At 40.8% G+C, this 14,915-nt stretch overlaps 1 protein-coding gene across 4 annotated transcripts in view; it reads right to left on the bottom strand.

Moving 5' to 3' along the window:
* GRK5 (G protein-coupled receptor kinase 5) overlaps positions 1-14,915 on the bottom strand; it is a 165,048-nt gene that overhangs the window by 45,079 nt on the left and 105,054 nt on the right. For all 4 annotated transcript variants that reach the window (XR_014884649.1, XR_014884650.1, XR_014884651.1 and 1 more), the window contains exon 4: positions 7,746-7,823. Coding sequence is in view for 1 of the 4 variants with exons in the window: in XM_085229278.1 (XP_085085404.1) it covers positions 7,746-7,823 (78 nt within the window). In the remaining 3 variants the exon portion in view is untranslated. The remainder of the gene's footprint in view (positions 1-7,745; positions 7,824-14,915) is intronic.

Here is a 14,915-nt window from a genome sequence, read left to right as displayed (position 1 = left end):
TCTGGTCTAGATAAACACCAGTGTTTAGATAGGCCAGGTTTACAATGCATGCTTTGGGAGCGTAAGAGCCTGGACCCACTGAAGATCTATTTTAATATGTTGTTTTGTGTAAAAGTTGCCTCCTGCAGACAGCTTTGATATCTTGCAAGGCAGTGTTTCAGACAGCTGAAAAAACTTGATTTCTTTTTCCCATGTGGACACATTTTTCAGACAGAATAGACTGTATCTGGAGAAGCTGAATGAACCTTAAAGGCTTAATATTAACTTTGCTGGCCATTAGGTAAACCAAATGAAGTGTTTATAAGTGGTGAGGGGTATGCAGATTGGATAAGGAAAAGATAACTCTTCGAAAGGCCAACGGTATCCTGGACTGCATCAAAAGAGGGGTGGCCAGCAGGAAGAGGAAGGTTGTTGTGCCCCTCTACTGTGCCCTCGTGGGGCACAATCTGGAGTACTGCATCCAGGCCTGCAGCCCGCAGCACAAGAAAGATATGGAGCTGATGGAGAGGGCTGAGAGGAGGGCCATGAAGATGATCAGAGGGCTGGAGCACCACTCCTACGAAGAAAGGCTGAGAGAGCCAGGCTTATATGGCTTGGAGAAGAGAAGGCTTTGGAGAGACCTCACTGTGGACTTCCAATACTTGAAGGGACCTTACAAGCAGGAGGGAGACCAACTTTTTATAGGATAGTGATAGGACAAGGAGAAATGGATTTACACTAAAAGAGGGGAGACTTAGGTTAGACGTTAGGAAGAAATTCTTCACTCAGAGGGTGGTGAGACACTGGCACAGGCTGCCCAGAATGGTTGTGGGTGCCCCATCCCTGGAGGTATTCAAGGCCAGGCTGGATGAGGCCCTGAGCAGCCTGATCTGGTGGGGGTCAACCAGCCCATGGCAGGGGGTTGGAACTGGATGATCTTTAAGGTCCCTTCCAACCTAAGCCATTCTCTGATTCTATGTTAATGAGCATATTTGTTAGCCAAGGGCAGACAAGTACATCTTTCCAGTTCTCAGATAATCTTGAGCAGTCTGCACTTTATTTGCTCAGCGTACTCAGCCTTTTCAAATACTCTGGCTAGTCTCCAAGAGGAGTCACAGCAGCCTGGGGGGCTTGCCTTCCCTTAGCAGACAGCTGTGAGCCAGGTTTACATGTGTGGTTGACATGAATTTGCTGAAGTAAGTTTCCATTTTCCAAAGGGTCAAGTCAGAGCACTTCCAGCAAACACAGGGCAGCTAGAAGGCTTTTGCCCTCTGAGCAAGTCATCCCAATGGTTTTCCTGACCACAAACGACAGTTATGAAGCATCTCCTCTGCATGAAAGTTGTAAACTTGGGAGTGTAACCTCCCAAGAATGACAAGAAAGGAAAAGCAAAACTTCAAATAATAACACTACCTAGAGTAAAACTAATATGGTTAACAGCCTTCAACCAATGCGAGCAAGTACAGTGCAAACGCAGCTTTCCTTAAACTAAAAGGACAGGGCACAGAAGACTGACCAAGGACCTATTGTGGGACAACACCATCGAGATAGACTCCATGTTATTTCTGTAGGCTCTTGTGCAGTTTGGCTTCATTGCAGGAGACAGAAATGCTCAGTAAGTGTTTAGTTAACTAACATTTGTATTATAAACAGTGGGTAAAGGATGAGGAAATAGGACTTGAGCAAACCATGAGAAAAAGGATTTTAGTCTGAGACCACAGCAAAGAAACTGCTCATCAAGGCAACACTGATTTTCGAGATTCCTTTGATGCCATATATTACTGCCTGGCTGCAGTGGCAGAAGAATGCTTATTAAAATATGTTCCGATTAGAAAGCATTAATTTGAGTAACAAGGTATATATATATACTGCTGCTCAAATATTTTCCCAAAATCAAACTTCAGAAAGATGAGCTGAGAAGAATACTTTTCCGGACTAAGATGTAGTGATCAGCACACATATTGATTGTGTTATCTCTGGAACAATAACAAGAATTATATATTGATTTACCTGGAGACTGGATTATGCATTGATTATGCTATCTGCTTTTCAGATAGCTAACTAATGCTATAATCTCTGGCTAAAATGGTGCCTACAGAGTAGCGAAGTCAATAGAACAGGGAGATGAGAACTCCATTGAGTCACAGCGTAAAGTCCCAGGGCAATTAATTAAATGGCAAAACTCTCCTTGGCTCAAGTAAGGCCAGGATTCCTATTTAAGTATTTAGCATCGTGCAAAGTCTACTAATGGGAACCCAAAGGACACAGTGAATAGCATTTTGAGCAAGTAAATAATTCTAACCTACCCTAAGTCCAAGTAACACATTGTGTTCAGACAGGCACTTCATTCATTTCTTATTTCAATTGGGTCCTTAATGAAATGCATACAGTTTAGAAAAACTTGAAAACTAGCTCAGAAGATAGCTCTTGGACCAAGCCTTAAGGGACCATCCACAGTAGCCAGTGAAAAGCAATACTGTGTTGATCTTTTGTCACCAAGATAACAAGCTTACAAAGGAACAGAGATGACTTTCTGGATATAAGTGATATAAGCTGAATTTGTACCAGAAATGTAACAATGTAGAAAAGAGACCCAGAAGGCTCCCTTTTGCAAATGCAAAGCCTCATCTCATGTTTTACTATGCAGTTTGCTATACAGTAGCCTAATGGTTGCTGTGGGCTTTTTTCCCCCTCTGAGTTTCACTTACAGTGACATTCAGCTTTTATTTTGTCTACTCCAAAAACTAATTATAAAATCTTCCTAGAAGACATTTAGTAAAACTAAACAGTTAGAGGAAGAGATCTCAACACTGGAATCCAATTCCTGGTATGACCTGCCCTTCCACAAATGGGATTCAGCCAGAACCATTAAGAAGTGATGCATGAAACTTTTCTTACGGGAGGTGGAAGTCTTTAGTGATCAGAGAAGATGACTCACTCAGAAGCACAAGTGCCAAAGTTTGCATTTATTTTCATGGTGAAAATAGGAAGGGAAGAAATGTCAAGGAGAAAACAACACGAAGGAAAAAATGCTTGCCATCAAGATTAAAGCAATGGTGTGCAAAAAGAAAACGCTGTGGCAGTGTGGAGAGCTAAGAATGGGTGCTTGTGAGTGTGAGCCTGGACTCAGCTGCATGACTTTTCCCAGTAGAAAGGCTCATAAATCATTTAAATTTCATCTCACCCATCTTACATAAGTATTTTCTTCTGCAGAAAGAACTGATAGAAGAGCACTTTTTAGCCAGCGGACAAGTGGAAGGCCAGGCACTGCTGATCAGCCAGTTTCCCTTTCATAGGACTTTTTCCTCCCTTCCTTATCCCATAATTGTTCATATAAACAAAGACGTATTTCCATTCAGCAAAATATCCATTGCTCTCTGTAGGCTGGAGTAAGGAGGCTACTGCTGCATACAGCTAACCTCTTGCAGCAAAGAAAGATACTGAAAATGTGTCCTTTATTCTGTGTGTTTCCTGGAGGAAAGGCAACGGAACAGGAATTCAGATAAGAAAACTAACTGTTGCTGTTCTTCATATTCTGTGAAGTGTATTAATGAGGATAACAATACACATCAGACATCCTATTCAGTAACATTTTTAGTACACAACTGGGTCCAAATATAAACTACAATGACATATGGAAACATGTCTTAATAGCCATTTCAAATCAATTTAGTTTTATATAGTGTCTCTTAAGGTATCTCAAGGTGGTAGCTTTGCAGTGAAAAAGAAAATAATGGGCTACTGATTTAGAGGAGTAAGGCTTTCAAAAAGGAAGGCAAAAAATGTTGCAGTCAGATGCACAACTCTAATCTGAGAGCAGTACAGAGATAAACACATCCCTTCGCTCTTGCAGTACCAGAAGTCTGGTGATGAAGACATGCTCGGTTCAGTTAAACTGAACTGTTCCACGAAGCACTAAGAGTTTTCTATTTGCAGACAGAACTGGAACCTAAATCTGAAACATTCCCACTCAACTGTTGAGATTAGGAAAAGCCAGGAAATAAATATTTGTGACCAATTCATTTTAGCAGTTTTACCATTATATTTCACAACCTCAGAAATTTTAGACTTCCTGTGGGTTGGAGTTTTGCCCTACAGGCTTATTAAGTCAAAAAGGCAGCTTTAAGTGCCTTTTTCATGGAAACTGTTAAAGCTTCTTTTGAAGAAGCAGGACTCCAGTCAAGAAACCTCGATGTTGTGGTGACCACTGTGCTGCTCCTGTGAGTAAAGATGGTCAGTAGAGGAGTGTCCCCTCAGATCAAGGGATGGAAGTGGCACACACCTTGTGGGACAGACTCCTGTTGATGAGGCCCTCTCACCAGAGCTTATCCCCACAGGACCTTGAGGAGTGGCCAGCTCAAAGTGGGACCTCCTGGGAGAAATAAGTCAATGCTTCTTCAGAGCATGTGTCTAGACGGCTGGTATCTTCACCCACCTCTTCCATGGGTTTTCTGTCTCCTGCTCACCATTCAGGTCAAGCTGCTCAGGAAGCCATGGAAAAGCTTCTGTTTTGGCATTATGAGTGTGACAATCACACGGAGCTCTTACATTTCCCTCCCATCAAATATTTCAGAAGGGCCTGCTGGATATGGGCGTTTCAACATATTTTTGGCAAGAGAGAGGGCGCATTGATGTCCTCCTATGGAAGAAGTAGGGATTTACTTTCTCTTTTCCCAGGTGAGAACCAGAGTTCCTATGTGCCATTTCTCCTAGAGGCTTAAACTACCCATTTTCCCTTTCAGGTGCTAGGCCATGCTCAGAATTTGTCATTGCTGTTGCCTGTAAGCCAGGGAACCATGGAAGCGTTACCCACACATGCCATCCTTGGCCTCAGCTGCAACAAAAGGCTGTTAGATGTCTTCTCCGCTGCCTCAGTGAGTGCTCAGGGGCTGTTCAGGATGTTAAAGCTGCAGAGAGCCTGAATTGTGATTATCTGAAACGGCGTCTGCCCCTCAGCTCTCTGGATGAGCTCTGAGCTCCTTTAGTTGCCTCAGGGCTGATGCTGAATGCTCTCACTAGAGCTCTCTATGCAGGCATTCACTGCTCCCACACACCCAAGTTTGCTAACTGTGGCACAGCGTAGTAACATCTCACAGTGACTGTGAGTCACATGAGGTTGTAAGCACTGATGTGATGTCTGTTCATCTGGGGAAATGTTTTCCTTTCCTTTCTGCTGTACAAGTATTATATGTTTTATTAAATAAAGTGCCTGCTCCCTATGCAAATGAATGCATTTTGGAATGAGGATATACTGACACATTGTATGTTAAATATGCATGACATTTAAAAACCCAAGAGCTAAAAATCATTTATAAATATTAAAGAGCATGAAGTCTACTTTTTATTTTGATTTTATTTCTGATCTTGCACTCTGGGAAAAATACTATTTACATTATAAGACTGAATTATCTGTCCAAGGGCCAAACCTATAATTTTATTCTATCAGTCAAGCTGTATGTCACACTATTTTTATGTCAAGACAATAAGGTTCTTTGAAGTACAGACACACACCTATTTGAAAGAAACGTTCTGCTCTGAAAGCAGAAGGCTTTGGAATCAGTGGCTCTTTGTATCTTTCGAGGCACTGACAGCTAAATGGAGAAATGCAGCAGTGCAGCACCTAATGAAAAGAGGGTTTCTTTGCTGGCCAGGACCATATTCCATTAGGACATTTGGGTCCAGATTAGCCTCTGCATGCATCTAACCTGATTCTGAATCACTTACCTTTAATGGTTTAAAGTCCATCCTTTGGAGATTCCTACTTTCTTTCTATGCTAGAAGAGAGAGTAGGCCACCTCAGCTCCTAATGTGAGTATCTTAGGTAAGTATCCACAGTGAAAAGAAAGAAATCCAGACCTTGCTCAAGATGTTTTTAAGTATTTATTGTGGGACCTATGTTAGAAAAATTATCAGCTCATTGTTATGGCACAGCCAATATTACCTCTAGGAAGTGTTCTCTACTACCTGTAGAATGGCTTAAACACTTCTCTAGGAAGAACTTTTTAAGAAAAAAAGCGTAGTGAGACCAATGCTGACATTAAATCTTAACCAGCACAGTTGTAGTTTACAAGAAGGCACATAGCCTTGTGTTTCCTTCTGCCCTAAGACCTTAACATAATTCAAAGACATCGTAAGTTTCAGAACAGACCACATCCATTTTTCACACTGAGAAATCAGGTATGCAAATCAAATACAAAGTGTACAGCATTGCAGAGAAGGGAAACTCTAGCTCTGGAATCACAGTAATTTGCCTTCCTGCAACACTATTTTTTCTTGATGAAGACAAAACTGCTCTCAGCTTGGTCCTTACTGACCTCACTAAACTATTCCATGTGCTTCTGCGGCACCATGGGGCTGCAAGTAAAGTAACAGATAAGGCAGAGTGCGAACGGGACATCAGTGAAGAGTGGCATCTGGAACTAAGGAATGGCACTTAGCTGGAACTAAAAAGCACTTTCCTCTTATTTCCCCATTCCTGATACCAGCAAAATGCCCCTCTCCATTTCCAGATCAGGACTAGAGCAGTGGGAAAAAATTTCCTTACGTATTTGTCCTTCTTTCCTCTGTTGATAGGAATTTTAAGAACAAACAGTCACCTCAGTGGATGGAAAACAGTGGAACTTCATGCCCTTAATGAATGGGCAGCAGGAACTCACCCTGGCAGTGCTAAATGGCTGCATATGAAGCTAGCCAGGCTCAGGAAATGAAACCAGATCCCCAAATGCAGTCTGAGATAACTGAAAGTATGCACTGAAATTTATGGTAGGAAAAATGACTGACTGGAAAAAAAAAAAAAAAAAAAAAAAGGTCTGCTCTGCCCCTGCACCTCCAAAACATACTGTACCATTTAGACACTTTAGAAAGATATCTGCCAAAAATGCAATTCTTTTTCCTGAAGGTCAAATGTATTTCTCTTGTAAAAAAGATGAAGCAGCAGTTGTATGTCTTGGTTACTCCTATGAAAGCAACTTAGGAAAAATCCTAGGATTGTTCATATGTTGAATTTTGATGTTTATTGCTTTCTGATGTTTAGTGAACTTTAAAGCAAAGGTTAAACCTGGTCAGCAGAAGATCCAGCCTCCTGCTCAAAAGGGTTAGTCCCAGTGCAGCCTGTCCAGTATCCCTGCAGCAATCTGTACTTCTGTTCAGAGTGCCACCCTGTGGACACGGTTGCTACCACGAGCCCCTTTCCTTCGGACAGCCCAGGGGTGCAACAGTCAGGAGCTGATAGCAGTGGAAACCAGAACTGGTGGTGTCACCACTCAGCTCCAAGACACACTGTACAATTTCAATCTTGCAAGCTTTTGGTTACCTTGGGGCAAATTTTTGTAGGAATGTAAGTTTTTGTACCAACATACAACATCTGTTACCAAAACCCATCTTTGCTGGTGCTTCCTACCCAGCAGTATATGAAACACCACACATTTGAACAGAATAGGAAATAAGCAGTTGATAAAGTTGCAAAGGTGCCTTGCACTACAGCACAGATGCAGAGCTTTGCATGTGGACAAGAGAACAAAGAAGCCCCTTCTCATCCACAGATGACTTAAGCCTCTAGTAAGCACAACTTCATCCTTAAAAGCCAATTTACAGATTAAAATACAATTTTCTTTATGTTTGTATAAGACTTGCAGGTTTATACACTGGGGATTGCCATGATAAATTGTAGGGCTCTAAAATTATATTAGAAAGCCTAGAACAACCTTGTTTAGCAAAGGTGTGCCTTGCAGCATTCTTTCAGTAATACCACTTTGGCTGCTCCTTACCTCTGGGGTGAGGTATTTCATCATGATTTCCTTTCCCTTCTCTCCCAGCTTTTCATCTGGAGCAATTTCATACTCTGCCTGGAACAGATATAAAGAAATTGTCAATATTTGCACTCGTATTTCACTATTATAACTTCATTTTGGATGTGGTCTTAACCGAACATTCTGTCTGAAGAATCTGGAGAATAAATACAATTTTTTGATGGAAGTAAAACCTGTACACAGAAACTGTCCAAAAATCTTCCACAGTATTTTGAACAAACCCTGGTGATTTGTTTTCTGAGATTATATCTCTTAATTAACACCAATACAATTTAATTCCTTTATATTTTACAGCCTTGCCAAGACAGTGCTCAGAAAGTAACCAGAGACAGTAACTTCCTGGGTTTTGCTTAAAGAAAACAGTGGATACAAAAGGTAATTTTTTTTTCTCTCAGTAGTAGAGAAAGCGATTTTTTGGTTAATTCTTGCCACACTGGTATTTCAAGCACCAGGTGAACTCCTTCAGTAGGCTGCCTGATTGGAAGAATGGGTTTTCCCTATTTATTTACATGCTTCCCTTGGTCTAGCATCCCTTCTACGGTGTCATAAGACTTGCCCATCACTTTTAGTGATCCTGGAGTCAGACTTTCATGAAGGCAGATCAGAGAGCCATTTTCCTGGCTGATTTCTCAGGATGCAGATAAAACAAGAGAGGAGACACAGTATTACTGGTGCATTATGAAGACATGAATCACTTTAGTAAAAGTTTTGGAATCATAGAAGGCATTCAAATTAAAAACATGCTGCATAGAGTCCCAGTTACAAAATGATAATGACAAATTCTTAGAGACATTCCAACTTGGCACTGCCCAAGGTACAAAGATTTAGCCTTAGGATCAAAAGATTTTCCAGGAAAAAAAAGTCAGCCTAGCAGTTTTCATGACTTCTTGTATTAGAAAAAGGATCCCAGATAATCCTGCCAAACCAATTAAGTAACCTGGTCCAATACAAGCTGTTTGAGATGATAAATGAGGAGGAAGTTAAAAAAAAAGAAAGTAAATCAGACTGAACTGGCAAACACATAGAAGTACAAACTTCAGAACTACTGCCCACTCAAAGATGTATGTACTGCTCTGACTGTGATACAATAAATCTGAAGGAAGGAAGGCTGCAATGGATACCCAATCTAAGCAGACCCAGGAATGACATGAAAACCACAGTGTAGTAATAATGCTACTACCCACCTATCTGGCCAGTGCTGATTTAGCTATTGTAGCTTAAGTCTAAAGCTATGTACTTAAACATGTGCATAGCAGGTTGCTTGAACGGTTTAGATTGACTGATTTTAGATCTGATTTGGTTTGGGAAATGACAGGGACTGCAAAAAACCCAGACAAATCTGTACTGCTGATGACAAATGCACTGAAAGCTGAAATCCACAAGAGCAGTGCTTCTCTTTTAGTGGCCATTTTAGGGATGAACCTATTATGTACTCAGAAAACTTATTACAAGGGTTTGAAAAGACATATTTCATCTATTTTCCTGTCCTTTTATATGCTATCTAAATATAGGTTGTTTCAGCCCTATAAGCATGGATAATCTCAAATGTTTACAGCATCTTAACAGCAGTCTTCTCCACAATTCCTTGCTACAGCATAAAGCAGTGACAAGGGTAACATAAGGAACAGTTTCTTAAAAGATCAGAGTTACATCTTACTTTGCCCCTTAAAGTCTGTGGTTAGGTCCATACACAGACTAGGAGTTTTTCATCTAGAAGAAAACCAAAGCAATGTATTTTAAGGAAAAAAAAAATCTACCTAAGCAAAACTTTTTGCACAGAAGACTGCCAAACAAAAAACTCTTTGGCACTGCCTTGTCATGGAAGTGACTAGGAGAATTACTGAGTCCTCAAATCAATGCTACTTACAGATTGACTGATAATAACTGCTTCTTTCTCCGTCAGTTGCTTTCAGATTCTGAATACTCTACCACACTTTTCTGAAAAGGCCAAAAGAAGCTGGGCTAACAGATTTCTTAATGGATCTGTCTCTATTTGCCAAACGTTGGTCATCACATCAGCTTGAGACCTGCAGGATGGTGATTTGGAATATCAAATATTCATGTATGCATGGTAAGTGCCTGGCAAGTATTAGTGCCTCCTTTTGGATCTGGATTGGTGAAATAAAGAACGATTGTGCTTTCAAAGTTAAATATTAAGACATATACGCCAAGATCTCAGCTTATAAAAGTGGAGAAATGTGAATTTCTCAAACAGATAATAAATTTAGATGCAGTATCTCATGCATTTGGTCTGTTCCATAATAGCTATGTCCTCTTACTGATATGGGTGAAAGTAATTCAGTAATCTTGACAGAATGTTTTCTTGAAGATGTTGTTTGGCCATACAACTCTGACAACAACAAGGATTTATGTCAGGAATGCAAGTGGTATATCTAATGCATTTTTCTACACCAGACAAAAGTAAATTTTCCACAAAGTTGCTAGCTTTCTCTTCATTATATCCAGTGGTGAGTATATAGACTCCAGAAAAGCTACACCTGATACAAATCACAATACATAGTTTGCTTGGGAGTAGCAGATCCTGCTAGTATATTAATTTTCTAGTAAATAAAAACTGATTCAGAGTCGTCCTTTGTCACCTGAAATACATCATAAGGTTGTCAAAAATTCAGTGTCCCATCAGAACTATAAAACAGTAAGCAAATCAGGACAGAGCTGAAGAAAGAATTTTTACAGAAATTGGATCAGTGTTTTGAAATACACTTCCTGATAGGATTCAACATATGCAGAACTAAACACACACACAAATACACACACAGAGTATCTCAAGATAGTTGGGAAGGATAAAAAGAACATTTATTTATACTTGCATTTAACATTCTCAGAAAATGCTATGGGATGGTGGTGAAGGTAGGAAGTGACAGACAAGTGAAGGTGTGAAAAGGAACTATAACTGTGAACAGTGTTGATTTCACTCAAGTAGAAATGTAAGCTCAAGTACTGTAAGCCTGCTTCATTTTGTTTCTGAGTTCATTATTATTTCTCCCCTCGGTGCCACTTTTGAGCCGTTCAGCAACACAAGACAGTGGTGCACTTTCAGCCATAGATTTATGGCTGAAAGCAGAATTACACACATAAAGAGTCACTTCCTCATGTTCCCTCTGTTGCATGCCTGGGAAAAATACCAATATCCTTGACTCTCAATCTTGTGCTTAAATCACAAGATTCATTCCTTTCTTTCACATTACTCAAAAGCATGGCTAAAATTTGCAAATGCCTAATTGCTAGAAATAACATTATTAGTTAAAATCCATGTGAAACAAAATATTTTCCATTATTCCTTTGATGAATCCAGACATGTGTTTCAAGGCTCCTGCTCTGAAGTCTAATAGCTTCTCCATGCCCTAGTTAGGTCAGACAGGGCCCTATTCATTGCTCATAAATGAGGAGAGGATTTAAAATCACCCTGACTACATGGGACAAGCCGCAGGGAAGGCTCTCTCTGTAGACAGGCATGGATCCTTCCATCGAAATAGCAAGAGGATGTGGGCTCACTGCCGTTTGTTGCTAACTTGTCCTTTGGCTGCTGTTTTGGAGGTAGTTATTCAGGCGGCTCCTACTTCCCTAGAAGGAACCATAGCTAAATATACACATGGGCGTGCCAAGTGCCTATCCTTCTGCAGCAGTCATCCTTGGAATGAGCCACAGGAGATGGGATGGGGAAATGTGATGGTAACCTTCTTTGTGATGAGGCCATGGCCTCAGGGATGACCAAGAAAGGGCTGGATAGAGACTGCAACCAACAGGCAAGATTAAGCATTGAGTGAAAAAGAGCACTTGGGATGAAACTGGCTGAGTCACCAAGACCAGTGGGGTTCACGTGACCAACCTTAATTCTGACGTATTGTCTTTACTTTCATCTTAACATTCTTTGACTTCCTAAAACTGTATGGTCTAAAACTGTGCAAAATGAAAAACAGAGCCTAAGGAATCACTCTGGATCCAGGTGGACTGTCACTCACAGCAGGTATCTGCCAGTTCCCTGGCTGGGTAGGGTACAGCTGCAGGAGTCAGTCCCTTGTACCCGCCAGGAGATGAACATTGGAAGGATGCTTCTAGAAGAGCAGGCTTAGGTTTCTCAGTAGAAGTCAGGAGCAGTAGAGCCAAATCCTGAGCACCAGCAGATTTCATCTTCTGTTTTGTGTTTTGGTCCCAGTTTTATACCTTTACTTATTACCAGCACCATCCTCTGTTATCCTCAACTTCCGAACTGCTGCAGAGCCTGCTGTCTCCACCTTGATCTCTGATTTCTGCCCCGTTATTGCTCCTGTGCTCTAACAATCATCCTTGCACTTGCCTCTACTGAGATTTAAAGTCTGTGACTGAAAAATGGAAAGCAAAAAGCAAACAGCTGGGATTCATAATAACTCACATTTCACATGAAAAGTTAACTTGAAACCACATTTTTCATGTTAAAGAACAGGACAAAAAAGAGCCCTTTTGACTGTTTAAAAACACATTTTGAGTTAATGAGTTTGTTGATATCAACAAACTGGCATTTCTGATGGAAAAAGCCTTGAACAGCTTTAAGACACACATACACAGATGGTTTATATACCATGCAAGGGACTCAACCAAATGAAATCTTTCTAACAGAGAGACACATTTTTTACAAATGGCACTAAATGGATGCTCGTTCATCCTGTTACCCCAGATAAGTGTAATGTGTAGTGAAGCATTCAGCTGAAAATTCCACCCGAAGTGATAGTGTCTCTCAGCCTCTGCCCCAGTGCCTGGATAGCACAAGCAGAAATAACCCAGAGAGGCACTGGGGCTACTTTTCTCCTCATGTACTTTTATCTAACTTCAGTGCAAAAAACAACAGCACATAGGTTACTGAGAAAATAACTCCAGGTTATGTTCTCCTTGATCAGAATTAGCTATTCTCTGCTCCCAGCTCCCTCCAGTTAGTCTAAATCTGATCCACGTTAAAATGTTAAAAATCCTCCGCTCAGAATGAAAGAAGTTCAAAAATGATGAATGGGAGAAGATGAAACAGGAAAGTGACTCAAGAGACTTGCAGTAAAGTATTCATTACAATAGCATAGCAAAATCAGAGAAGGAAACATCAGGAGCCAGCACCCCTTCTGAGGAGAGGACACCAGCAGAAGGTCCCTGCTGCAATGCCACCTCCTTGTGCTGTAGGCACAGGCTGGCAGGGAAGGAAATGTACATTGCTAACGGGTTAGCTGCTCACTGATGTGCTTTTCAGCACAGGAAATGTATCCCCCAGCACTTTATTTTAATGGCTGTCTTTCAACAGCTAGAAAGCTCTATGACGTTGTTAAAATATTTGTAAGCACAGCAAAGTGTGCTTTGGAGCTGTGTGTGAATTCTTTGTTAAGGGCTTATGGAGAGCTGATTTAATCATAAAACAGCTCCGTGTAATGATAATAGTTTGTTTGAGCAGTTCCTTCATCTGAATGGCTACACAAGAGTTTGGTGAACTACTCATGGGAGATCTTGTTGTTTGTGTGCTCAAATAAGCGTGTGATGTGTGTAATCACACATATTCAGAGGCACAAGCTGAAACCATTGGTTCTTTTTACTGGATATTTTATCTTTCGAAGTCATGAAATTGTTTGCACAATATCCACAGTAAGAGATGGCTCTCTGTCCTTACTGCCTCACTGTGTAGCCTAGGACCACTGCAGTCACTCACAGTGACCCCACAGCAGAAGCAGGAGCGTTATCACTTTCGTCTTTTAATGTTGGGACCTACTGCCTACAATCATGTATCTTTGTAGCCTATTTTACAACTGATAGGTTGTGGCTAATAACTGGGGAACTGTTCTCAGAAGACATGAAGAAACTTTCAGTTCTGGGCACTTTAATCTCAGTTACGAGTTGAAAGTGGCCATGGTATTAATGAGTTTTAGAGGGAACTAATAGATACACAGCCACACACATGCAGAATGCAATGATACAAATGGTTTTTTCCTTCAGAAAGCCAGCCTGAGTACTGCTTAACAGTATAGGAAACAACAACAACAAAACATTACAAAAACAGATGCTGCTAAAATTAGATTTGCAGGAGACTACATCAGACCAGGTTAGTTATTTCAACTGACAGCTGAAATAAATGTCCAGCAGAGAAGAGATGTTTTCCCATATGCACTCAAGTCTGCATGGTCTGGTTGATTTAACCAGCCTTTGGAGGCAAAGGAGTTGGGAGAGTTCTTGCAAAACTTGGTTGCACCTAAGTAAGGAAATTGAGATTACTGGTAGGCTGCTGGGTGCCTGACTCACCTGGTTTCCTCCCAGAAGCCCCAGTTTCTGCTTTCCTTGCAGACAACTGAGTTCACAAAAAAAAAAAAAAAAAAAAAAAAAAAAAAAAAAAAAAAAAAAAAAAACCTATTAAAAATTGGGGGAGATCAATTATGAGCCACTGAGTGACCTGGTAAAGTCACCCAGCTGTGCTTTTAGCTTCGCCTTCTTTCTGTAAAAGATAGGTTCTTCTTTCTCAATTTACAAAAAGCTCTCTGAACCTCCAATGGACAACTAAATACACTTCTCTATTATTATTTTTAATTTGATATTACAAAAAAGCTAAGCTTTGCATCTCTCATTATAAAAGTAATTTAGCCAAATTTTGGCTTTTTCTGCTCAGAGCTTGTTACAGCAGGTGGCCTCCAAAAAAGTTTCATGTTCCTGGTGGCCTCAGAATAGGGCTTTAAAGTCAAACTTCTGGCTTCATTATGGGACTTTTTGCCTAATGTGGGCCTTGGCCTGAATCCCACTACTCACTCAACACAGTGCGACTCCACTGGGTGAATTTCAATATTCAGGCTGTGCTGCTAGACCTTAATGTTGGATAATGCAGGGATTTTCACAGGCTGGGAGCAAACTTGTTTGGAATTTGAAATCGACAAAGGAGACTGCTTTAAAAAGAAGAACAAATATTCAGACCTTCACACATCTCAACATTTTGTTCATAAAATCAGTGCTTCATGATGGCAGGCACCTCACTAGAAGATGCTGGTTGGGTGCAATAAGCACATCTATGGTACCTGAAGCATCCTCCTGCTTTTGTGCTTGCCTTGAACATACCTGCACAGATCAGCTGTCAGCAGAAGCTGTTTCATGACCCTTGAGAGCTAAGCCTTC

The sequence above is a fragment of the Meleagris gallopavo genome, chromosome 8, assembly GCF_905368555.1.
Source record: "Meleagris gallopavo chromosome 8, MGAL_WU_HG_1.1, whole genome shotgun sequence".
Classification (NCBI taxonomy): Eukaryota; Metazoa; Chordata; class Aves; order Galliformes; family Phasianidae; genus Meleagris; species Meleagris gallopavo.
Note: the sequence above shows the minus strand (reverse complement) of the source record. Positions and strands in the feature narration are given on the sequence as shown.